At 37.8% G+C, this 25,213-nt stretch overlaps 2 protein-coding genes across 2 annotated transcripts in view; one reads left to right on the plus strand and one right to left on the minus strand.

The window, feature by feature from the left end:
* Positions 1 to 25,213, plus strand: part of LOC123773959 (zinc finger protein 493) — a 177,940-nt gene that overhangs the window by 101,403 nt on the left and 51,324 nt on the right. The gene's annotated exons all lie outside the window — the stretch shown is intronic.
* LOC138359467 (zinc finger protein 493-like) lies at positions 7,944 to 20,636 on the minus strand. Its single transcript, XM_069318679.1, has 2 exons — positions 19,111 to 20,636; positions 7,944 to 11,440 (listed from the first exon to the last, which is right to left on the minus strand). Exon 2 carries the CDS (start codon positions 11,289 to 11,291, stop codon positions 8,862 to 8,864), a length of 2,430 nt encoding a protein of 809 aa, XP_069174780.1. The 5' UTR covers positions 11,292 to 11,440; positions 19,111 to 20,636; the 3' UTR covers positions 7,944 to 8,861.

Genomic DNA, 25,213 nt, shown 5'->3' on the forward strand with positions numbered 1-25,213 from the left:
AATGACCACCACCTTTGCCTTCGACTTGTACTCTGTTCCCTGCTCAAGTTTTCTGCATCCTCGCCCCAGCCTTCTATTTCCTGCTTACCTGCTCTAGGGTCTTGGATTCGATTCGGCCCCTCTCCCCCCCCCCCCCGGAAACACACACTTTTATTCAACATACCAACAAACACAATTTTAATAAAATTAAAAATAATAATGAACATTTAGGATATACAGAACAAGAGGGGGTAGGTGATTGTATGCTGGGCACTACCATACCACCATGTAAACGCCTAAATATCCTGGAAGCAGAGAACTGAATGTCTTTCCAACCCTGTAAAAGACGGCCATGGTCATATTCTCCTCGAAAATTATGGGATCTTGCAAATAACCTGCATGAGCTGAGAACTGAGACCTTCAGCATTAATACTTAAGAGCACAAGTCCATCGCTTTGCAGCTGCGGGGGACTAAGCTGTGAAAGTGTAGTACGGTAGTTGTAAACTGAAGAGGAGAGCATCCACAACTGAAGCACTAACCACACGGGCAGATAAGATAACTAGGAAGCAACCACGTGGGGTAATCCAGGAATTATTGCTATTCAGCTCCACTGCCTAATAATAAAGACAAGTTTGTTAATTACATCAATGTTACTTGAATCAAGTCAATATGATGAGCCTTTCTCAATACTGTACAGTATATTACAAAAATAAAACTTGCAATGGTGCCATATTGACGTTTAAAAATGTGTATATTTTGTTGGATTAGTCCTTAGGCATAGTATTTTAATAATTTTCATATCAATATAATGACACACTGTATTCTCAATACAGTCTTTAGAATAGAAACCTTGAGAAAGAAAACAAAATATACATGGCAAAACCATAATATATGCTTCAATGGACAGAATTAACATTGTTTAGTCTAATTCAGTAACAGTTGTCATTAACCAAGAAATGCTGCTTGAAAAAAAAAAGATATCAAAGTGCTGACAGCCATTTTGTTTTTACAGGCAAAAATGTTATCTTCAATAAATTCTACTCTCAGTTTGGTGTTTTTCTACATGCCACATGCTCTAGTCAAGTACTGTACTATTACTGTATTATTTGTAGTTTATATTTGTGTTATTGTGCAAATATTTGTAAGTTACCCGGAGCATATCTCTGCTCCCCATACCTCTGGAGAGGGATTTGGAAGTTCTTCTACTCCCAGAGCCCGGCCGGTAAAATTATGTAACAGGAAATACAAAAAAGGACAAAATTTTCTATGTAATATAAAAAGTTTATTTAACATAAGAAGTAATGTACACAAGTTAAAAGAGACCTTTAGATGGAAACTTATTATACTTTGGTTTTAGGAAGTTCAGGTATGAATGCCTTTGTCTTAATTATTTTTGTTGTAAAATTAATGTGAAATAATGAGCATCTTTTGCCAAGACAACATTACTTTAAAAATCTAAATTATCTCAGTTTTTAGCTCATTGATTTACAATAATCTTTTGTGCTAATGCAATAGAGTACTTGAACATCCCGCAACAATAAAGTTGACATTTTTTTGTTGTTTGTAAACTACACCAACTAGCTAATTGTCCCTACGTTCTTATTAAGCAGTACTATATGTTCGCTTTCTTATTTTACATAAAAGTTAACATATACACAATGCAAGTACCCAAAGTGAAGTCCTAGCGTGAAGGTGTATCGTTCTAGGTCCCTTCTGGACTAACGGTGTCATATTAACACACTCTGAGAAACAACATAAACTACCCAGAACTAGGGGCTGATGGGAACTATGGGGCTGATGGGAACTATGGGGCTGATGGGAACTATGGGGCTGATGGGAACTATGGGGCTGATGGGAACTATGGGGCTGATGGGAACTATGGGGCTGATGGGAACTATGGAGCTGATGGGAATTATGGAGCTGATGGGAACTGTGGGGCGTATGAGGCTATTTGGAAGTATTGGGTGATGGAAATTATGGGGCTGAAGGGAAGTACAGCATTGGGCTGAGGGAAACTATGGGCTGATGGGATCATATGTAATTAGTAGAATGACATGACTTTGATCTCTGTACTGTATTTGTAATTGTTGTGTATAAACAAACACAACTTATTACATTCTAACAAAATCAGATTCAGATGTGGCCAATATTAATTTAATGTTGCCAAGGTATATGTACCTATAATCCTATATTTTTGTGGAAATTACAGATCACCAACTACCAAGAAGTTTTTTTGACCAAACGAAATTCTTGTTTTCTTTGCAGTGGACTTGTATTAGCACTGAAAGTATCACAGAACTCCAAAATCAACCTCTCTTCAGAACCCGATTTAAGACTCATTAATTACAGTATAAATATTTAGTTACCCAAAATCTCAATGTCAATTATGTGTATGCCATATGTACTGTACAGTATCTCGAGGAAAGTAATTATATGCTTTATGTACACTTGATAACCACTTACATAATATGTATATGAATTAGTGGCTGAACAAATGCTTTGTTATAAAAATCAGGCTTTGAAAATCTACTTTCTTAGAAAGGCACTCAGATGCTTTTTCAGGCAAGACCATTGTACTGTATTTCCCATTGTACATAATCATAAGTAAGGGCAGCATAACATTCTGTACCAACACAGCAATGATCTTCACAAACATCTCTTTCAGGTCATATTGATTTTAGTGGGGCACTGGAAAAAAGTACAGCCCAGCCCTGAGTGACTAAAAAAAGTTAATTTATAAATATAGTACTGAAAGCCTTTCCAAGCCCTACATGGCATTACAAAGTATAGTACTTAAAAACAGTACTTTTGTCAAACTGCTAATTTCACAATTGGCCACACTTTTCTTCTCTGTGACCAAATGGCAGCACCATTGCTATCACCAAGTCCCTCGCCTCAAACTTCATTAAACTTTAACATAAAAAGAAAATAGTATACAGGGAAATAAGTGACTCAAGAGGAAACAGGAGCATCTGAGTGTCATGCTCAGAAAGCAGATATAAATTCACATTCATTCAAAGATTGATTTGTGAGCACAAAGACACTTAGATGGCACCTAATGCAAGACTAAGGTCAAAGCTGCTGCTAAAATTACAAAGAACATGAATTGGGAACTAGCCTGTGCTGTAGAGAGGAGTTCCCAAAAAGCTATTGCAGGGCCCTTGGTTCACAAAAGGTGGTACACTCATTGTCTGAAGAGCAATCAAAGTTCAACATATTAATTGTGCAGCTGAGGAATCCTGGGAAGGTATTGTGAAGCAAAGGTGTGACTGACCCATCAGAAACCTTGGGCTTCGATGTCAGAATAGAATATCAACAAGAAGAATGCCGTGAGTGGCAAACTTTTGAAGCTTATGCAGCCTGCAATAAATCTGCAGATTACTCAAACTTGATGACTATGTGAAGCTGAGATATACAGACCTTAGTACAGGGCACCAGCATGTGAGGATTAAGGAAGAGTGATATAGCCTAACTCTGTCTAGGAGACTGTAATTAACATTAGGCTGCAACAGGCAGTGTATGGTGTACTTGATTGTAGACAAACTGGGCCCAATGCAAAATAGTGCTCTGCCTGAAGAAGTAAAATTTTGGCCAAGAGGCTATAATTATTATGAAGATGCACAAATGCCCACTGATCTAAAGCCAGGACTCCAAATGCAAGCATGATGTTTACTAGCCCAGTTTTCCATTCCTAAGGCAAACAAGAGCATCTTAGGGTAAAGTCCTTGTATGACATAGATACAGTACTTGAAATCTGTCAAGAAACAAAAACTCCAACATCCTGTGGGGAAAATAGATTGACAACAATGGCAAATGAAGTGAACAGTTTTGAAAGAAGATATTACATAGTTTGAGAAAGGGGAGACTTGAAAAGTCTAACCCAAAACTGAGTTAAAGAGAACCTGCCAGAGCAGTACCATACCTGATTTACCTGAGGGCCACTAACCCTAGTGGCCTCAACAATAAGAAACAAAGGGGTTTGGCATAAGGTTCCTGCACTAGTGGCAAGAGGAATTTGAAAATATTTTATGAGGTAGAATGGTGATAGATCCTCTCTATAAACTCCACATGTGAAAATCAGCAGCAGCTTAAACTATTCATGGAACACCAGGGGCTGATCATCAGCATGAGAAGGGAGGGAAATTGGGGAAAATTAGTGCTATAAAAGAGAAGTGCTGGGAACCTTGGCTGAACCAGCCACTGCTCCATTGGTGGTGCTTACCATGAAAGGGCTAGTGAAAGAGCCATAGGTTGCCTCCACCAAGAATTTCCCAAATTAAGCAGGGACTGCTCACTTACATTTTTGGGAGTGGTAGGGGCAATAATCATCTGCTCATGTGAAAACAGCTCACTATAAACACCCTAAGCAAGAACCCAAAATGAATGACTATGATCCCTCCCTCAAGAAAGTAGGGTTCATAGTTAAACATCCCTGTTGGGTTATATTGATGCAAGGGAGGCAATGGAGAAAAGCTGAACCCAGCTCTGCAGTAACTACACAAAGTTTATTCATGAACACTGGAGGTTCAAGACCTACTTGCCCGAAATGCTGCGTGTACTAGTGGCTTTACAAGAATGTAATTACTATGCTATGTATCCTCACAATCCCAATTTACCTTCTTGTATATATATAAATAAATAAATATATAAATAAATAAAACTTGCATCATGGGGACTGCCATATTATTCCATCGGTAAGGCTTACCGGAAAAGGGCAGTTGAAAGGGTGGTCACAAGCTTTCCCAGTAGAAATCTATTAAAACAAGCATGGACTGTCTACTTGTAAATATGGGAGTGTCAGAGGCAACAACTTTCCATGCATGGATAACTGGCCTCCTGAGAACACTGCTCAGACCAAGATTCCAAAAGAAATAAACACAACCTGCCATCTCCCTCGAGAGGTAGAGGAAACAGCAAATTTCAGCTGGAACATTGGTTCAATGGAATAAAGGTTTTCACTACCCTTGACCTGCTAAATCTTTCGTTAAAGAAAAGCAGGAATGATAAGGATGAGAAATGTAACAGTGGAAGTACATACAAATTCCTGAAACTGACTTAACACTGTGCATCTGTAAGTGAAACAAGCTATTAAAATGTTGACCACTACAGCAGGCAAAAAAAGAGAAAGGAGAGTAAACAGCTAGGTCAAAGTAGCAACTGCTGCCAAGGAAGACACAAGTGCAGGCAACTCGCTAAACCCACCTGGAATGTAGCTGGGAAAAGAATTTAATCACCATGAAGACTATGATAGGGTTTGTAAGGCTGAGGATCTGGAATGCAATACCCGCCAAACACACACCGAAACTACGACGTTGGTACAACGTTCGAACAAGTTTTACCACTTCCTAACCAGTTATAACAACCAATATAGCAAGTTGTAACAACGTTCTAATACGTCATAAACACGTTAAGCCAAGATGTAACAACTTTATTACAAGTTGTAACAAGCGGAAAATAGAGACAGTTTCGGTTTGTGTTTCCAGGGTAGGGATTATCTGATGGCAAGTGGGAAATTAGTAGTTTGGTTACAGCACTCCTTGGTGGTCTCTGTGATGACAAGTAGGGCTTGGAAATACTTTGTTTTTGTAGTCACTTAGCTGGGTTGAGCTTTTCTCAAGTGCCTCTGGTTGAGCTTTTCTGAAGTGCCTCCGTAGCATCAGTATCACCCAATAGAAACATTTGAAAAGATTACTATTGTGACAGTGCAGAATGTCACTCTTACCTGCCTGTCATGATCCTGTCTGATGGGACATTTCATGATCTTATCTTAAGAGAGCATCCTAGTGGAATTGCTCGGAAAGTTAAAAAGTAAGTTTCTTATGAAGATTATCGGTTCTGTATACAGTATGGTAAAGGTAATGAAGGAGAAAACCCAATAAATTGATTAACGATTCAGAGGATATTCTAAATTTTTCAAGCTGGGGGAATGCATTCCATCCATATATATTTTAGTATGAGGTATAACAGTTTTGAGTTACGTGCTAAAGTGGGTAGAGCTTAAAACAAGAGGAAAATATGGCTACACAAACACAGATAAACAAATGAAATACTTGTAAACAATTCCAAACAAAAGGTTGTTAATTGATGTAATAAATCCCAAATTTACAAGTTATTCACCTCTGATATTTGTAAAAATAATCAGAACGTCCAATTTGCTGCAATTTAGCAGATTATACACAGGAGTTTGCCAGATGCAGTACAAACAATATGAAGTTAAATGTCTGAATGCATGTCAGTTTCAATGTACTGTAATTACAATTCTAAATGATTAATTTACCTATACAGTATCTATAGTTTACATAAATTATGTTATATTAATTAATTTAATAAGATGATGACTGTACAGTATTTGGATCTATAATTTTTTTTATAGATTTGGTCAGCAGTAGAGAAAAACTGCCTACTCACAGTGCAGGGACTGGAAGTACAGCATTTACGAGCAAACTCATTCATGGTTCTAGATTCACTAGCACAGACTGAATATCTCACACATTTGGCTGGAGATTCATGAACCATTAGCATTGTGTAACACAGAGGATAGTGTGTTCAGCATTTGGTCAGTTAGAATCAATACTGTTGGGTCAGGTCATGCGAACAGCGTGCCCCTTGGCTAAAAGGACCTCAAAAAGCCCAACAAGTTTCCTGCCTTGGACAATGGTATACAGTACAGTACTGGTATAACAGATTACCTTTCCTGAAGACAAAATACTGCATTATGTGATAAAGTGCTGATGATTATTTGAGTTTTAAAATATTGTTTTTCCACTACCATTGATAATTTTTGTTGTTTTGATTTTGCAGAATTAAATGTTTTGCACCTTAGCTCATTTTAAAGCCAAAAACCAAAGTGTTTTATTCCGGAATGTAATTTGCCAAACAGTATGCATCCAGACTCATAATTCCTCCAGGTGCAAAAGAGTGAAGGAACTCTATTCAAATTGTTGCACCCTGCCCAAGATTTTAATTTAAAATAGTCTTTTGCTTGCAGATCTCCATAAATTTAATAAGATTTAATGAGTTGGGGCAGAAGCAAAAGGTAAATAAAAGCAAATCAATATGTGATCCGCAATATAGAAATATTAGCTTGTAATTGTATTGGAGAGTTGAGTTGACTGTAAAACTTTAGGGTTACCCCTCATCATCCCTCCATCAAACAAACAAAAAAAAGTTTAATTTTATGTATAGTAACAGTTTTCTACTTCATACATAAAATATACTGTATTTTCACTTTCTTTTCAAAGAAATACCTATTTTGTCAAGTGACTTTACACTTTCTGAGTTAGAATGAAAACATGCAGAAGAAAAGAGTTTCTCCACTTGTTATGAAATGAATTTGAGCATAACACTTTCTGAACATCAGGGGAAACTACTGTATATTCAAATGGAACTTCTTAACATTACACTTATCAATATTTTACATAAAATAAGTTACCGTACATGTTATATTTAATAAGTTGATGTCTGACTGCATAGTATCTGGCTCTATTTCTTTTTGTTATGGACACAGTACCAATACAGGCAAGCAACCCACTTACAGTACACGGACTGTAAGTGTTTACAAGCCAATCCATTCATTGGTTTGCTCACTTACAGACCGAGTGAGACAGAGGGTATATCTTCCTCACTTGGCTGAATATTTGTGAACCAATTTGATTTCTACAAGCTGGTGGAGGCAAAGTTGTACTCTGGAAATTTACTAACTCTGAACTGAATTATAGATCATTTTCTTTCTTAGTTTTCCTTTATTTAATTAATTATTTTTGAACATGCCAACCTTTGTAAAGTGACTAAAATTTGTACTCTAAAGCAGACTCCAATATAGAGACACTCAGCCTCCCCCAGTGGACCAAAACACTCAAATTGTTATATTTTGACTTCTAAACTCGAGTTGCCATATGAAGCCAATTTAGGTCATATTTACTACGACTCTACTGTACAGTTATTGTGCAACTAAAATAGGACATGACACTGACTAACAGCTTTATTCCAAATAATAACCCGGATGAATTCAGTTAGCTATTAACACAAAATTACTCTCCAATGACCAATATTACTCATATGGTAGCCGAATATGGGAAGAGTACTATGAATCAGGCTGCCAAAATGAATAGGCATTACACACTGGAATGTTTATTCACCAGGCACTCCAAAAGGAACATGCTTTGTTAACAAACAGCTGAACAGTGGCAGTGTTAAAACTTAGTACTGTAATTATGAAGAAAGGGCTGCTAATCAACTGGATATTTAAGGTGCAACAAATTCCACCAAACAGGCAAGCCCCTGGTCCCTGACAGGTTATGTTGTTGTTGTTTTAAGTGACATATATTTGTGTAAATATTATACATAGTAAGTCTACAAAGTTCAGTTTTATCCCTGATCTGACCTTATACGTGAATAGATTTGCTCTCCTGGTTACATACAATCACACACACGACTACAAGAAACCTACACAAAGTAGCAAAGTAGAGCTAATATCTTACCTTAAATAAGTAATTATTCCACATTAATATTCAGAATATCCTCCAGTGATAAATTACTGAACAACAACCATGCAATCTTACACTTGTCAAACCTGACAGTAGGTGCTCACTTTTTACACCCGTATCACATGCTTACTCATTACATCCGCAACCAATGCTCACTTGTTGCATCTGCATCTAGAGCTCACTTGTTACATCCTCATCTAGTGCTCACTTGTTAAATCCGCATCTAGTGCTCACTTGTCACACTAACCTCTTTGATACAATCACTCTAAATTACTCTATTATTTAGAGAATCAATTAAATTTCTTTATAACTAGAAATATTTTCAAATAAAATTTTATACATCACTTCATTACTGCTAAATAAAAATGTTTTAGCAAAATTTTTGCAACTGTTAATTACAGAGACCACAATGTTCGTACATGTTCCCACTGAGCATAAGCATATGGTGGCTGATATGTTTGTTGAATTAACAGTTTCCCATCTGCATCACATTCAAATGGTTTCTTGTCATTTTGCACCACTACATGACTGTTCTGATCCTTCTGCTGTACTGGAATCTGTTTTACAAATTCCTCTCTCCTCTCAGTATGAACAAAACTATGGCTGTTAAGATGACTTTCCTGTGTAAATCTCTTTCCACAATGAGTGCACTCAAATCTCTTTTCACTGTGCACATACCTATGGCTGCAAAGGTAGCTCTCATGAGAAAACCGCTTGCCACAAACCTCACAAGCAAATTTCTTTTCTTCGGTATGTACAAACCTATGAGTCATAAGATGATTCTCATGAATGAATCTTTTTCCACATTCATCACATGCATATTTTTTTTCCTCATCACTCATATACTTATGGCTGTTTATGTGATTCTTCTGCACTTGCTTTCCCCATTGCTGGAACTCTGCTTTCTTTCCACTGTGTGTAAACTTATGGCTGTTTAGATGAATTTCTTGACCGAATCGTTTTCCACATTCATCACACTCAAATCTTTTCTCTTCATTATGCACAAACATGTGGCTACTAAGATGACTTTCCTGTGAGAACCGTTTCCTGCATACCTGACATTCATACTTTTTCTCTTCACTGTGCATAAATCTATGGCTATTAAGATGACTGCTCTGACTGAAACGCTTCCCACAAACATCACATTCAAAATTTTTATCACTATGCACAAGCATATGACTATTAAGGTGACTCTCCATGTTGAACTTTTTGCTGCATAGAGGGCATTCAAATTTCTTTTCATTATGTACGAGCATGTGGCTGTTCAGGTGACTTTCCATGTTGAATCTTTTACTACAAATTTCACATTCAAACTTCTTTTCTTCACTGTGTACTAACATGTGGCTGTTAAGATGACATTCCATAGTGAATCTCTTACCACAAACAGTACACTCAAAATTTTTATCCTCACTGTGCACGAGCATGTGGCTGTTCAGGTGGCTCTCCATATGAAAGCGTTTGGCACATAACATACAAGAAAACTTTTTTTCATTGTGAACAAGCATATGGCTTCGGAGATGACTTTCCATGTTGAATCGTTTAGGGCACAGCGGACATTCAAACTTTTTCTCATTATGGACAAGCATATGACTGTTAAGGTGACTCTCCATGTTGAATCGCTTACCACACATTTCACATTCGAACTTTCTGTCCTCATTGTGTACAAGCATGTGGCTTGTCAAGTGACATTCCATATTAAACCTTTTGTTACAAACTTGACATTCAAATTTTTTATCTTCACTATGAACAAGCATATGACTTGTAAGATGATTTTCCATTGCAAATCGTTTGTTGCATACCTCACATTCAAAGTTTTTTTCAACTGTGTGCACAAGAATGTGACTGTTGAGATGGCTCTCCATATTGAATCTTTTCCCACATATTTCACATTCAAACCTCTTTTCACTATGCACGAGCATATGACTTACGAGATGACTCTCCATTGTAAACCGTTTATGACACAATGAACACTCAAACTTTTTTTCACTAGTATGAACAAGCATATGACTGTTCAAGTGAAGTTCCAAGGGAAATCGTTTGTCACACTGAGAACATTCAAATTTTCTATCTTCATTATGAACAACCATATGGCTGTTCAGCTGAACCTCCATGTGAAATCGCTTACCACATAGTACACACTCAAACTTTTTGTCCTCATCATTATGCACAAGCATGTGACTTTTAAGGTGACTTTCCATGTTGTATCTCTTACCACATAATAAACATTCGTGATTTTTTTCTTTACTGTGTTTCATCATATGGCTGTTCAGATGGCTTCTCTGTGTATATCGTTTCCTGCATATTTCACACTCATACTTCCTGTCCATGCAGTGCACAAGCATGTGGCTGTTCAAATGATTCTGCATTGCAAATCTCTTGTCACAAATTTCACATTCATATTTCTTCTCGGTAATGTGCACATGCATGTGACTTGTTAGATAATTTTCCATTGTGAATCGTTTACCACATATCTCACATTCAAATTTTTTTTCTCTGCTGTGTTCTAGCATATGCCCATTAAGGTGACTTTCCATACTAAATCTCTTATCACATATTTTACATTCAAAGTTCTTCTCCTTGGTATGCCATTGCATATGGCTGGTGAGGTGGCTTTTTTGTGCATATCGCTTACCACATCGCTCACACTCATATGGCTTCTCACCATCTAGCAGGTGAGTTGGCTCCTTAATCGATACTGTATTTTCTTGGATGTGATAATGTCCATAAAAATTTGGAGGATGATGAATAAGAGTCTGTGTTCCAACAGCATTTGTTTGGCTTACTTTATGAAATTTTCCTGGGTACGGGATGTGCAATCCTTCCATTATGAGGTATATATTTTATATAATTTAATTATTTATGTTAAAAGTAAAATTTAGTTTTTTATGTGATCATATAGTGATCACTTTTCTCATTTTCATTATTGATGCAAATTCTGTCTTGATCTCCAGGAGGAGTATCCACGTCCATGTTCCTGGAAGAGAGAACATATGTTAGCCATCTAAAGTTAACAAATACTGCATTTGTATACATAACATGAAAAATATTGTGAAGTAGTGTAATAAACTATTAATTAGAATTGTTTGATATCTTATAACACAAACTGTGTAATAGCCTCAAGGAAAATAAGGCATAAGGAAAATGCTCTAATGATCATGGCTCTGCAGATTTTCACTACATCACTGAGGTGAGAGATGTTGTATTAAATACAATTATCTTTATCAGCTGGTAATACAGACATCTTAGATTACTGTTTCCATGACAATGTATTCTACTACTGGGCCTGATGAAGATAATGGCCAACTTGTATAGTGTTTCTAAAGTTTCTTAAATTCATGTGAGATAGCTAAAAAACATTGCTTTGTTAGACTAAGAAAGTGAGAAAACTTGGCTTCTTGTTTTAATTTACAGACAACTGGGCAATTGAAGTAAATAATATATAAGGTTATTACAGTGAATTTGAAAAATATAATGAAATGAAAATACGAGTATGGTACTGAACCTGGCACTTCAGGTTACAAAGGTGTTCATTTGCTGATTCAGTTGCGGTAAATTAGGAGGCTGAAGTTATAAAAGTAGCAGGTCATTAATCATTAATTTTTAGTACCCACTGGCAGTTGAAGAGCCCAACTTGGTAGATATTATAGGGTAGATAGATGATAATTACTACCAGTTGCCTTCTATTGGAACCCTTGACAATGCCCACAATTTAAACAACTGCAGAATTTATGAGAAACATTTAATGACTGCCACTTGCAAAATTATTCCAGTAATGCTTTTATGATATGCATTTTGATATGAATATTTGCTATAATTGATGTAAGAAATACAATCATGTTTCTTCTGTGCAATACAGTATTATTCTAAAGATTTAAATAATTTTTGGACCAAGATCGACACTCTCCAATCATTAAATGTTCCTCATCAATTTTGCAGTTGCTTAACTTTTACCATATATAATAGTCTGGTGTAGATTGTGTACATTGTCAAGGAATGCAACAGAAAACAACTGATACTAATTATCACCATCTATCTACCCTATAATAGCCACTAATTTGGTTTATTCAACTGCCAGTGGGTCCCGAAAAATTGATGGTTATTGAACTGCTACTTTTATAGCTTCAGCCTCTTAATTTACAGCAACGGAACTCATGAATGATCAACTTTGTAACTTGAAGTGCCAGGTTCAGTACCGTACTCCTATTTTTATTTCTTTATATTTTTCAAGTTCACTGTAATAATCTTATGCAGTATATTATTTACTTCTAGTGTCCTCTGGAAAAATATTTTTGTATCAAATGCAGATATTCTGGTAGTATTAATACAAAGGTATTAACCTTTGTGGTGTTTGTAAATTAAAACAAGAAGCTAATTTTCCCTCACTTCTGAATTCTTACTGTATAATGTTTAGAAAGTATGAAATAGCTCAGAGCATAGAAGCAGAAAACTTTTTTAGTTTAACATGATAATTTTTTCAATACAGACTACACCTGTATTTCATATGAAGGTAAGAAACTTCAGGAACAGCATACAAGTTGTCCTTTCATCGTCAAGCCCTTTACATTCTAGTGGTAGAAAACATAGCCAGGAAACAGTAATGTAATTTTGCATCATATATACAGTACATAGCTGAATAGTGGAAATTTAAAGCAGTTTAGTTATTTTAGAAGCCATTCATTATGCTCAAAATTTATTGGGAATTCAACAAGAATCTACAGGCTAAGTTTGTACAGTGTACATTATGCAAAATGCAAAGCCAATAGCTTAACTTGCACAGCAGTCTTACAAAATATTCTATTACTCTATAATTATTTTTAAAATAGTTTTGCTGCCAAAGTATGTTAACCATGTTATAAAGGTGAGCCGCTAGAGTCAAACAATGTTTGAGACCATCTGCACCGTATCATTATTTTGAGGCCTTTACAATGTGGTCAGTGAGTTCAAACAAACTTATGTGACAAGTCTTTAGAAAGGATGTGTAATAATTAATCATTTTTATTTTTTTATGTATACAGTATTATATCCAGCTATTAAAAAAAGTTTGAATGTTTTCACATCACACAGGGTCACTAATGTTTGTAACTGAAGATCATTGTAGGCATATAGTTATATTCCCTAAAGTAGTCATGGAGTGGGCAAAATACAGTACAAACTAAACAATTGTGACCTGCTCTCTTATTTTTCATGTGTAAGAACTTGTTTTTGAACAATTACTTAGAATCTTAGTGAACTTGCGTGTATATTGTGTGTATAAGTTCCATCAGTATCAGAGTGGATACTTAGCATGGTGCTACACCTGGCACCATGCTAAGCTTATGGTGGCATATCCTTAACAATCTTTCTTTCTTTCATCTTTCCCACGTACAGCACCATGCACCCTCATAACATCCACATTTCTTAATACAGTACTGTACTTATGGTGTTTAATTAATGACTAAAGTATAAAGCTACATAACTAGGCCTCTTCAATGTATTCTTTAAGATACCTTAGTACTGTAACTATTCTGGTTTTTAAGCAAACACTTATTTTTAGATATACTGTAATATAAACGTATGTTCCAGTTCTTACATCTCACCATCCAGCTACGTCTAACCCATCACCCCCTACGATTACCCTTTAGCATACTTTGTCAATATTTGTAAACAATTAATAAAACAAAATCATGAAGCTCTTACATGGCTTAGGATATACTGTGTATACAGTACAAATGTTCACAATTACTATGCAGAATATTGATTTTGTGTACATATAATGTAATATGTATGGCATGCTATGGTGATTGTAAGTGCACATAGCTAAACTGTTCCATGGCCACAATGACTTTTACTCCAATAATATTATTTAAATGTAGTTTAAGGTTAGACCAAAACAATTGTGTAGCTCAGGAAACTTAAACTTACCTATAAAGTACAATACATATCAACCTTAATTTGTTTCTAAGATATTTAACTCTTTAAACTGTTCCAGTTGCTATCTGCAATTTCCTCCTGTACGTAAATCACCACATGTGATTCATCCTTATGGATTTTCAATACTTTTCTAAAGGTAGCTGAATGGTAAACTCCACGAAGCCATCTTACTCAGATAGCTCCACACAGATGAGGCACATCAGCCTTAGGAGTCTTGAATATTGTACCCGGGACTAGCGTCAGGATTGTTATAATCACCCTCACCAACAAAACATCCAGAAAGTAAGCAAAACAATACAGAGAACTGGAAGGTTCACAGACAGAAAACAAAACCAGCAAACGACTTCGCAAATGATTCTTTCAATAGCTAGAATGACCCCCACCAGTTATGGCTGACCACTCTTAGGTGGCAGCACCATTGGGCGCTCCTGGCTTCCATATCATCATAACCTCAGTTCTGTCAATGATGTCCTTGAATGCAAACCTCAAAGAGTCACTGACTTTAGCAAGTCCAGGTTTTTTAAAGATAAGTGTAAGCCATCCTTTGGACATTGTTCTATGAGGGCCATTTGCTTGTGTGTTGTTCCCAACATTGGTATTTTCTTCAAGAGCATGTTTTTGAAGTCTCGTTTGTTGTGAACTTGGTTATTCTTCGCCTTGAACTGCACATGTTTAGGGATACCCTTCATTGGGCATTCATTTTGCCACTGTCCCTGCTCTTGACAGATTGACTTCCCTAGTGAGTCCAAGAGTTTGCTCTCAGAGAGGCCGTATTGCTGTGCAGGGTGCCTCATTTGGGCAGTACAAGTGTCTCTGACTTCTTTTGGAAAGACTCTATGGTTGGAGCATTTGGAGTTTTGCTGTAGGGTGCATTAGGGTTTGCATGCTTGTCTAAATCTGTATGTTATGCCATTGTGCCTTTCACAGCCATATTTATTCTCAGGTCTGCAATCACCATCAGTTCCTTTGGCAAGTATCCCTAGTACCTAAGTGTTCTGCTTGGGTATTACTTCAGGCCCTGGTAAGCCCTATGGGTCTTCAACATGTTTCAATATGGATCAACCTGGCACTAGCTACTTGCGAGTTTGAAGGATGCCGACAGTCATTCTGTCAACCATGCTGCCTGTAGGGCCAGTGATACCTTTAACCCTGAGACCTATGATATTTGCATTCGTCTTTATTTTATTGTAGCCTGCCTCAGGACAGGAGGCTTATCAGGAACCAGCCACTTTATGGGTTCATTTTGACCATGTTAGTGGTTTACAGCTTGGTGTTCAAGTGGATGCTCCAGAGTTAGTCCCTATGATGTTTAAAAATTCTGAGTTGGAAGGGTTAGAGAATTCCACTTATTCAAAGATGGCCCTTCCTCATTTCCCAGCTGGAGTGGTTTGCCACACTCTTCCCCCTTCATTGAGTTTCAAAACATCTGAGGGTTTCAGAGTCTGGGCAGGGGTCTAGCTTTGGGTGAAGCGCAGCTGCCCCAGAGTCTGCCCCATCCACTTCAATGTAGAGATTATTGAGTTGTCGTTTCCTGCCAAAGATTCGAAGCTTTCTACTTCTTGGGGGTTTGTCTTGCTCTTATCCTTTACTTTGGGATGATGCCTTCCTACCTTGGGCATCAGGTGTGGAATACAGCTCTCCTCCAGGGTCTGCATATGTGACCTCTGGAGCTGGATGGGAAGCTCGAGGAAGGCATCCGGAAACCCTCCTCAGTCCCCGAGAACCCTTCAACCCTTCAGTCTCTGAATCCATTTGCAGATGGTGTTTTGCTCAAGTTGGAGGATCTTATCTTTTGGTCATGTTTGAACTGGATTTCTCTGCTGTTCACCTCCACCCCCAGGAGTGCACTTCAATGTCCCACTAGGTTCTGTGGCTGTTTTATTTCCAGAGGTTTCCATTGTCCCACCTTGTGCCTGCTTTGGCTCAGGTAGACCTCTTTTGGTTTCACCTGTGGGATTAGGACCGTACTTTCATTTTAGACTTAGCCTCCATTGAGATTGGATTGGCTTACTGACAACCCTCTGTTTTCATTGGGGGCTTGGGATAACTTTTGTCAAACCCAGACACTTGAGTGGTGGAAAGTAGGTTCTGTCTTTCAGATGTTCCTGGGTGGTGTTTCCTTTGTGCTGTATGAGAGCCAATAGTTTGCTCCAGTTTTTCCAAAGGATGTGGGCAGGTGACAGCTCCATATCCAGCAGCCTTTGCTCCAGGAGCCCTCACTGTGGAGGATCATATGGCTATTGCTCACTTGGCAATCACTTTGCAGGTCTGGGCAGTTGTTGAGCTGTTCTCTGACCAGCTCAGTAATGGCTTAGATGTTCTAGTGTTGGTGCCCGATGTGTCATTGCCTTGTGCCTGTGGTTCCAGCTTCAGTGGCTCTGTCCAAGTTGCTTGCTCCCCTTGTTTGGGAGGCAGTGGCAGCATTTTTCCTGGTCTGTCTCATTTGTTGGCGGGCTGTGCTGGCCCAGGCTTTAGATTCGGCTTGGTCCTTAACTCTTTTGTCTGCCTTCCCCTTTTTGGCAGGGGTGTACAGCATATATATATTATTTACACTTTACCATTCCACTAACATTAAAACATGTCATCTGATTCCAGAATTGCAATTTATTTTCTTGCACATGATTACAGTATAGGCAGAGTTTATCAGGTGACAAACCAAAGTATCAGGGAACTAATTAGGATCACCCCAACCAACCACCCAATCACTCAAGATAATTATTGCTCTGCTTGTGTATATTTTCACTTTGCTTTGCATATTACCAGATACAGAGTTATGAAAATTTCCTTAATTTTCTTTTTAAAGCTGTATAGATCAATCATGTGTACAGTACATAGTTTCATAATATTTGTTTAAGTTGAAAAATAAATGAGGAATGCTGAAATGTTCATAAACCTTTGTATATTCAGCATCATCATCGTGCTATTATTAATAAACCTTTTGTTTTATTTTATACTTGAGAACAAGGATGGGGAACTGTGTTGCATTTTATGGTACTCAGTGCAGCCTTGAAAAGTAATTTACAGTAATGAAACTTGATTTGCAAGCATGTTTTTTATATACAGTACTTAAATAATAGAGCACGTAATACAATGGGTGGCCTTATGAAATCTTTCCCAAGCAAAATATGGCCTTTGTATGATGAAAGGTTCACTACTGCACTAAAACACCAAATTTAGAGTTATAACCCAAAACATAAATAACTAAGAAAACATAAAAAGAGAATAAACATTTTAGGTGTCACTGCCAAGTCAGAACAATAAAATAATTAAATAAAGATGCCTTACATCAAAAGACTTTGCTCACTAAAACCTACAAGAAAAAGTAATTAACAGAATATAATTAAAAACATTAAGGCACACAACAGAGAAACTCTTTTTGATTTAGCAAATGTAACCATCAGCCTCACAAAAAATATCACAGCAAACCCAAAGAATTTTAAGGTTACATAACGAAGATAGTTCACTTTCAGTCTATTCATCCATTAGCAGCAAGAAATAGTGATTTAGTAAATGACGAAGAAGAGATGGTAATGATTAGTTTTGTTTCTGTATTTACAATAAATTTTTTATCATCATCATTACTAAACAGTGAACAAAACTTCTTTGATTTATGAACATTTTTGAAGAAGTCATACTCATAGCACTAAATCGTGACATCTTTGACTACAGCTTTCTATAAGTCATTCTCAAGACAGGAACCAGTCCACAAGAGTGGAAACTTATGTCACACCAAAAATAAAAATGGAAATTAGTCTTCTAATTATCAGGCAATCAGCTTTATGTCAATATAGTAATCAGTAAACAAATAGAAACAATTCTTCAAGCCCACATAGTACAATATTTAAAGTCACCATCTAGCTGGCTAAGTGTATTTGAAAACTGCCATAGTATCAAGACATACCAACGCATCAAGTGAGAGGCAGTTGCCGACACCTGCTACTGCAACTGAGCATCGCCACATTTCTGGAGATCATAAGCAATGAAAAATGATCTCTTGAATAAATTAACAATACAGACATATACTGATGGGTAGTTTCCAGAGATACTGGTGCACATTGAAGAAACCGATGGTTTTTACAGATAACATGTTGAGTTAAGACAGGTTGTGCTTTACACAAACCTGTACAAACAGGTTTGTGCTGTCCTAATGATGCACGAATGTATGAATGCAACCTGCTTGTGATTGGTAAAATCCCAAATCCAAGGACAATGAAAGTACAGTAAACAAGCCTCTACCTGCAATTTATAAGGACTAGCCATGTTTAAAGATGAGTCAAGATATTTTTCAAGAGTGGACTGAAAGATTTTTGTGCCTGAGGTGAGAGCATGCTACAAAAAAGATTGGCCTTCCAGGAAACAAAATAGCTGTGCCGTTTTTAGATAATTTTCCAAAGCATCTAAAAGTGTAAAATTAATAAAAGCAAAAAACATTATTGTTAGCTGCTTGCCTTCAAATATCACATCTTGTCTTCAAATACCACTATAAGAAACAATACAATTACATGAGTAAAGATATGACCACCACTATCAAATTAGCCATATGGGTAATAGCTAGAGATGGGGCAGATATCCACAGTTCAGCTACGAAAAATGCATGGCAGAAACTTTGGTCCACATCACCTGTTTACTCAACCTGCCACTGTGACTGCTAATAATAATAATAATGATGATGATGATGATTTTCAAGAATTTGAAAAAAAAAATGACAAAGAAGAATTAAGACGAACTTCTTACCTATGTGGAGCATATAGAGTCCCCAGAAGGGAGAGAGGCAGTATTAAATGTGGAATAACAGGATGAGTTGCTTTCCTGTGATGACGACCTCCCAGCTACAGGAACAATGACTGAAGATAAAATAATAAACATGGTGATGTAGTCAACCGAAGCTGTAGAGGAGTACAACGACCCAGTGCCTGTGCAAAGTGGAGTCAAGGGATACCATAGATGAACTTAAGGGCTACCTTGAACAAAACAATGGATGTTTAATGATGAGGAAGAACTGATATTGATAAAAGTGAAAAGGTCGGTTATGTACAGTACATATTTGCACTTCATGAACATTTCAAAATACCGGTGTTGAAGGTAATGAAATGCAACTTTCTGAAGGGACCTTGGTGCTCCTTGGTGCTTACTTACCTGGCAAGTTCCACCCAGTTCTATTAATGCCAGGCCCTTGCATGTCATAAAAGCCTACCAGGGACTAGAAGCCAAAACCTGCCCACTCTAAAGAGGCCCATGGAGCAATGGACTGTAGATTACCCTAACCCTGAAAAGACCAACAGACAGGTGGGTAAACCTAATATACAAACAGCAAGATAAACAAAGCATAGAAAAATAGGACAGCGAAGGCCCAAGATTCACAAACTACTTAGTGGTTCATGAATCAGGAACCACAACATCAGGTACAGAAAGTGAAGGCAACTGAACATGCAGCTGCCAACATCTTAAGGGAAGGATGGCACAAACATGCAAGCCTGAAGTAGTGCAAAGGCAGCACTGCACAAAAATACATGACAGACCGAACTCACCTCACTTGACTTGAGCATTTGGGTACAGCAAAAGTCATGCCAGACCTCCAAAGAAATATGTAAAGGTTGCTTGTAAGCCAGAGTAAATCAGGAATCTCGCGCAGCAACTAATATGAAGCGGCTGACCAGCATTCAAAAGAAGACAAATCCATAAAAGATGCAAGGTCCTGATTCTGAAGAAGGAATCAAGAAAGAGCTGACTGCACCGGTGAGGGTGAAAGCCCAGAACTGAGAAACCTCTGAACATACAATGCCTCCAGGAACTATACTCGAACCCGGAAACACACACATGGGGAACCATCAAGGAATCCATCTCAAATTATGGAAGGGGGGGGGGGGTTACAACAACCCTCCATGTTTATCAAATACCACTCCTCATAGGGAAGTACAGGAATAACCAATCAAGATGGAAAGGTGTCCAGCTACTGAACTCGGGGTTGTCCCAGGAATGGGACACTGGGGCAGAGCCAAGATCTTTGTCAGATGTAGAAAGAAAAATGTCTTCCCACAGGGAAAGCAGCCATGAAATCCCTGAGACATAGAAAGGCAATAAATCCTTCACAGGAAGCAGTGTCTCAACTACCATTACCCTTTAAGTGGAAGAGGCAGTCCCCCTGAGAAGGCCCAAACACGCCTAAAGTGCAGTACCCTGTACTGTATCATCACCTCCAGATTATGCAACCTTCAGACATTTGGGAACTGGGAGTAAATGGAGAGGCTCCCCGGGCCCACTGAATAACACCTGCCTGGGCCAGGGAAAGAGGAGGAGGAGGAGGAGCAAACTTGGAACAAGTGGAAAATATTAACTGCCCAGAGATCAGATCCTGAAAAAACAAGAGGCCGACACCGGGGGCAACCACGTTAACATTAAGTTGCAACTTAAGTATGCACAAATCTGACCTATAAAATAGCAGTCTCCTGATAAGTTGTCCTTAGAAGCAGTCTCAGCTAAAAGAGATCCAATGGACACAAACATTGTAGGCCTCAGGGTGGAATGTATCTCCCACCCAACAGTTAGCATGATGGAGGCAGTTAAAATGCCATCAGAAAACACAAAACTGAAGCACATCCATCAAATTCACACCTTTGAGGGCAGAATCTGAGGGTTGGGCCATAACAAACTATCCAAAAACTGCAAAGGGCTTGCTGGTTCATGAAGGGTAGACTAAGCAGGAACATATGACACAGTGCTGCTGGCAAATTGTAAACACTCACTGAAAACAGCCTAGGGAAAATGCAGCAGTTAAGGGTGTTACTGGCATGCCATATAACGATCACACAAACAAAATGTGTGACCCTTAAATGAAAACCCAGTCTGTCCTGATCCACAAAGCCTTGCAAGGAATCAGAGGTCATCTATGGGCAAGGCACCATCCAACTGGAAGCGGGCCTCTCAGAAACAGTCACCCAAACCTACTAAAGAAGATAACTGGCCAGGCAAGGGGCACACCAGAGAACACTAGAGATGATAAATCTAGGAACACGATCAGAGTCCACGTAACCAGTTAGACATAAATATACAGAGAAACCTCGGTGATGAGCAGCCCCATCTACGAGCATTTCAGGTAATAAGCGAGCCACTCACAGAAAATTTGTCTCGATTGATGAGCTTCCACTTGGTCGACGAGAAAACCACATGGTGCTTCCTAGCGTTCCCGCTGGTTCTCGGATGCCTCTGACAACAGTGTTGTTTCGCAAGACAAGCATTTCACATGATGAGCTCAGTGCCGGAACAGATTAAATTCGTTAACCGAGGCACCATTGTAGATGTATCATAAAGCAAACACTAACATAAAGAACAAATAAACAAACAAATGGACCCAAAGGACAAAAACTGAGTCCAAGATGGCCAGCATTTACTGCACAGTATCTGAAACACCAGGACCCGAAGGGCACTGGGGTGGGAAAAGAAGCATAACAGCAAATATCCTAGATGTTAGAATCAGGCAATATGACTGAGATGTCAAGGTTGGTGGAACTAACGAGAGAATTGCTTACCATGAAGTGGTTGGTGAATCTTGGTCTTTGCTGTTCCATTTTCTATGCATTGTTTATCTTGCTGTTTATATGTTTTCATTCGCCAACTTTCTGGTGGTCTTTTCTTGGTTAGGCTGATCTGTGATTCCCTGCATCATGTACCTCTTTGGAGGGAGTCAGGTTTTGGTCCCTGGTCTCAAACAGGCTTATGTGAATTATACTGGCGTGGCATGAATTGAATTGGGTGATGCTTGCCGGGTAGCAAGCAAGCATAAAGAGGTCACTAATAGGAGCCCTCTCAGAAATGAGCCATGAAAAAAAAAATTGAGGCAGCTGTTTCAGATTTAGGAATTGAACCTTCTGCCTCAAATTCCAGTGAACTTTGCACTTCAGCAATCAACAGATTCTTATAAAACATTGTCTAAATACTCATTTATCCAGTAGCAGCCGTTTATTCTGAAACACACTATACATGCTCAACTGATTGTTTGAATATTTCAAAAAGTGCTTTACTCACTTCTTATACAATATCTCGAGTTCCACGTCTCTAGGTGCTTTACTTACATACTGCAGATAGAAAAAATGCTGACAAAACCAAAACACGTAACCTAAAAACCCTAGGCCTAACCATCCATAAAATTGCAATATATATATATAATATTACAGTAATTATACTTTAAAAAGCAAATTTGTTTATTACACAGCACTGTGCGTTAACATTTAGGAATGTCTCTTTGGGCTCAGCCGCAGTTTAGACGAGCATATAGTCCGAGGATGGGTTCCAGTAGCTCACCATTTTGATTGGTGCTGCCAGAGGCGGCTAGTTAAAATGTTGTGAACCCCTTACTCATCGTGTGTGAGCGGTAGTGCACCAGTAGCACTTTTTCCTACTCCTATAATTTTAGTACCTTCTTGCAAAGACTTTTAGAAGCATTTATATTTATTTTTTTCTTTCAGGGAGATAATTTTGTGATATCCAAAACAATGCAGGTTAGCCAACAGTTCTTAGTCCCAACCTCATTAGATCTCTATCAATTGATACAGTATTCAATAAGGCCAAGACCAAGACGTCCCCCCCCCGGCAAAAATAAATTCCTTAGTATATTAGAGGTTTCTTGCATTATGATTAGAATTACAGTATGTATAATATATATATATATATATATATATATATATATATATATATATATATATTATATATATGTACCTATATATATATATATATATATATATATATATATATATATATATATATATATGTACCTATATATATATATATATATATATATATATATATATATATGTCGTACCTAATAGCCAGAACGCACTTCTCAGCCTACTATGCAAGGCCCGATTTGCCTAATAAGCCAAGTTTTCCTGAATTAATATATTTTTTCTAATTTTTTCTTATGAAATGATAAAGCTACCCATTTCATTATGTATGAGGTCAATTTCTTTTTATTGGAGTTAAAATTAACGTAGATATATGACCGAACCTAACCAACCCTACCTAACCTAACCTAACCTATCTTTATAGGTTAGGTTAGGTTAGGTAGCAGAAAAAGTTAGGTTAGGTTAGGTTAGGTAGGTTAGGTAGTCGAAAAAGCATTAATTCATGAAAACTTGGCTAATTAGGCAAATTGGGCCATACATAGTTGGCTGAGAAGTGCGTTCTGGCTATTAGGTACGACATATATATTATATATATATTATATATATAATATATATATATATAGATATATATATATATATATATATATATATATATATATATATATATATATATATATATGTACCTATATATATACATACTGTACATATATGGCATACACACACACACACTGTATATAGGTCTCTGTAAATTACAAAGAAATTAAGGTGTGATGAATAATGTGAAAATGTATAACCATGAAGGAAAATGAAACAAGAAATTACTTGAGAACATACTTTTGTGTAAATCAACACATCACCAAAAGTATAAACAATGCAATACAATACCTGTACTTGAAAAAATATAGGTAGCAAAACCGAAGATGACGAGTAAGGTAAAAATAACAATGTCTTTTATAATACCGGTTCATGAATACTGTATAAGAAAAGCAGAAACTGAAGACAGCCTAATGACCATACATGTGCGTTCCTGGAAGTACTGTCCTTCTTTTTATACAATAACATAAAATATATAAGTATATATAGGTGTGTGTCTAATATGCAAGTCTTTTATTCAGCAAATGCTGAATAAAAACACCAGCATATCAGACAAAACCCAAGATGGAAGATTACAAATTCATGAGGCCCTTCACATAAAAATCGAACAACCCACCATAAATACACAAATATCAGAACTATTCAATCTACCCCACCATGAGAGTGAAAGCAAGACTGGAAGGCAAAGATATCAATGATGATGTCACTTCCAAAATGCCATGCCCACTACTCCTGATAATTCTTTGTAGGTATAGGCTATTGACCTATGCCTCTTACCTTTATTCCTCACCCCTCACCTATTTGTTATGTACTGGGCTCCCAGCAGTATAAAGTAAATCTGATTGTCCTTTCCTGTCCCTTTTACGGACTATTCATCCCCGTGTCACCTCTCGGGTGGCTTAATCCTCATCAATCATCAATCAATCCTGTCCCAGCAACAGCCCCGCTTCTGTGCCAGGTAAGCCCACTATGGGCTCACCATAGCCCGTGCTACTTGGAACTTTTTGTTCAGAGTAGTTGAATCTAAAACATCAACAACTCCTGTCTCCTGACTTGAGATGAACCTTGTGGGTTTTCTAGCACTCTTGCCAGAACCTTAGATACCATTATGAAGGACATAAGAAAAAATCCAGGAGTAGGGACCAAATCTAGGCTTCATTCTTAATCCATCCTGATGTGAAAGGCCTCCCCTCCCATCTCAAATATTACTGTGCAAGTACTGTACAGTGGAACCTCGAGTGACAAGTGACTAAAGTTACGAGCATTTCAAGTAACGAGCAAGCCACTTGCAGAAAATTTGTCTCGACGGACGAGCTTTCGCTCAATTAACAAGCGTTCCTGCTGGTCTCTGACACCTCCGATGACAGTGCTGTTGTTGTTGTTTTGCAAGACGAGTTTTCCACATGACAAGCTCGGTGCCGGAACGGATTAAATTCATTAATCGAGGCGCCACTGTAATAGCTAGCTTCTCTGCCAGGTCATATGACCAGATGACCAGGTCATCTGGTCATATATGTAATTGACAAGATCCTGGATGCACCAGTCACCGACCTAAGGAGAATGCATAAAAGGATTCACAAAATCAATGCTCATGATGCTTTCTATCTCCTCATAAGATGCTTCTC

This window comes from Procambarus clarkii, chromosome 91 (assembly GCF_040958095.1).
Source record: "Procambarus clarkii isolate CNS0578487 chromosome 91, FALCON_Pclarkii_2.0, whole genome shotgun sequence".
NCBI lineage: Eukaryota > Metazoa > Arthropoda > Malacostraca > Decapoda > Cambaridae > Procambarus > Procambarus clarkii.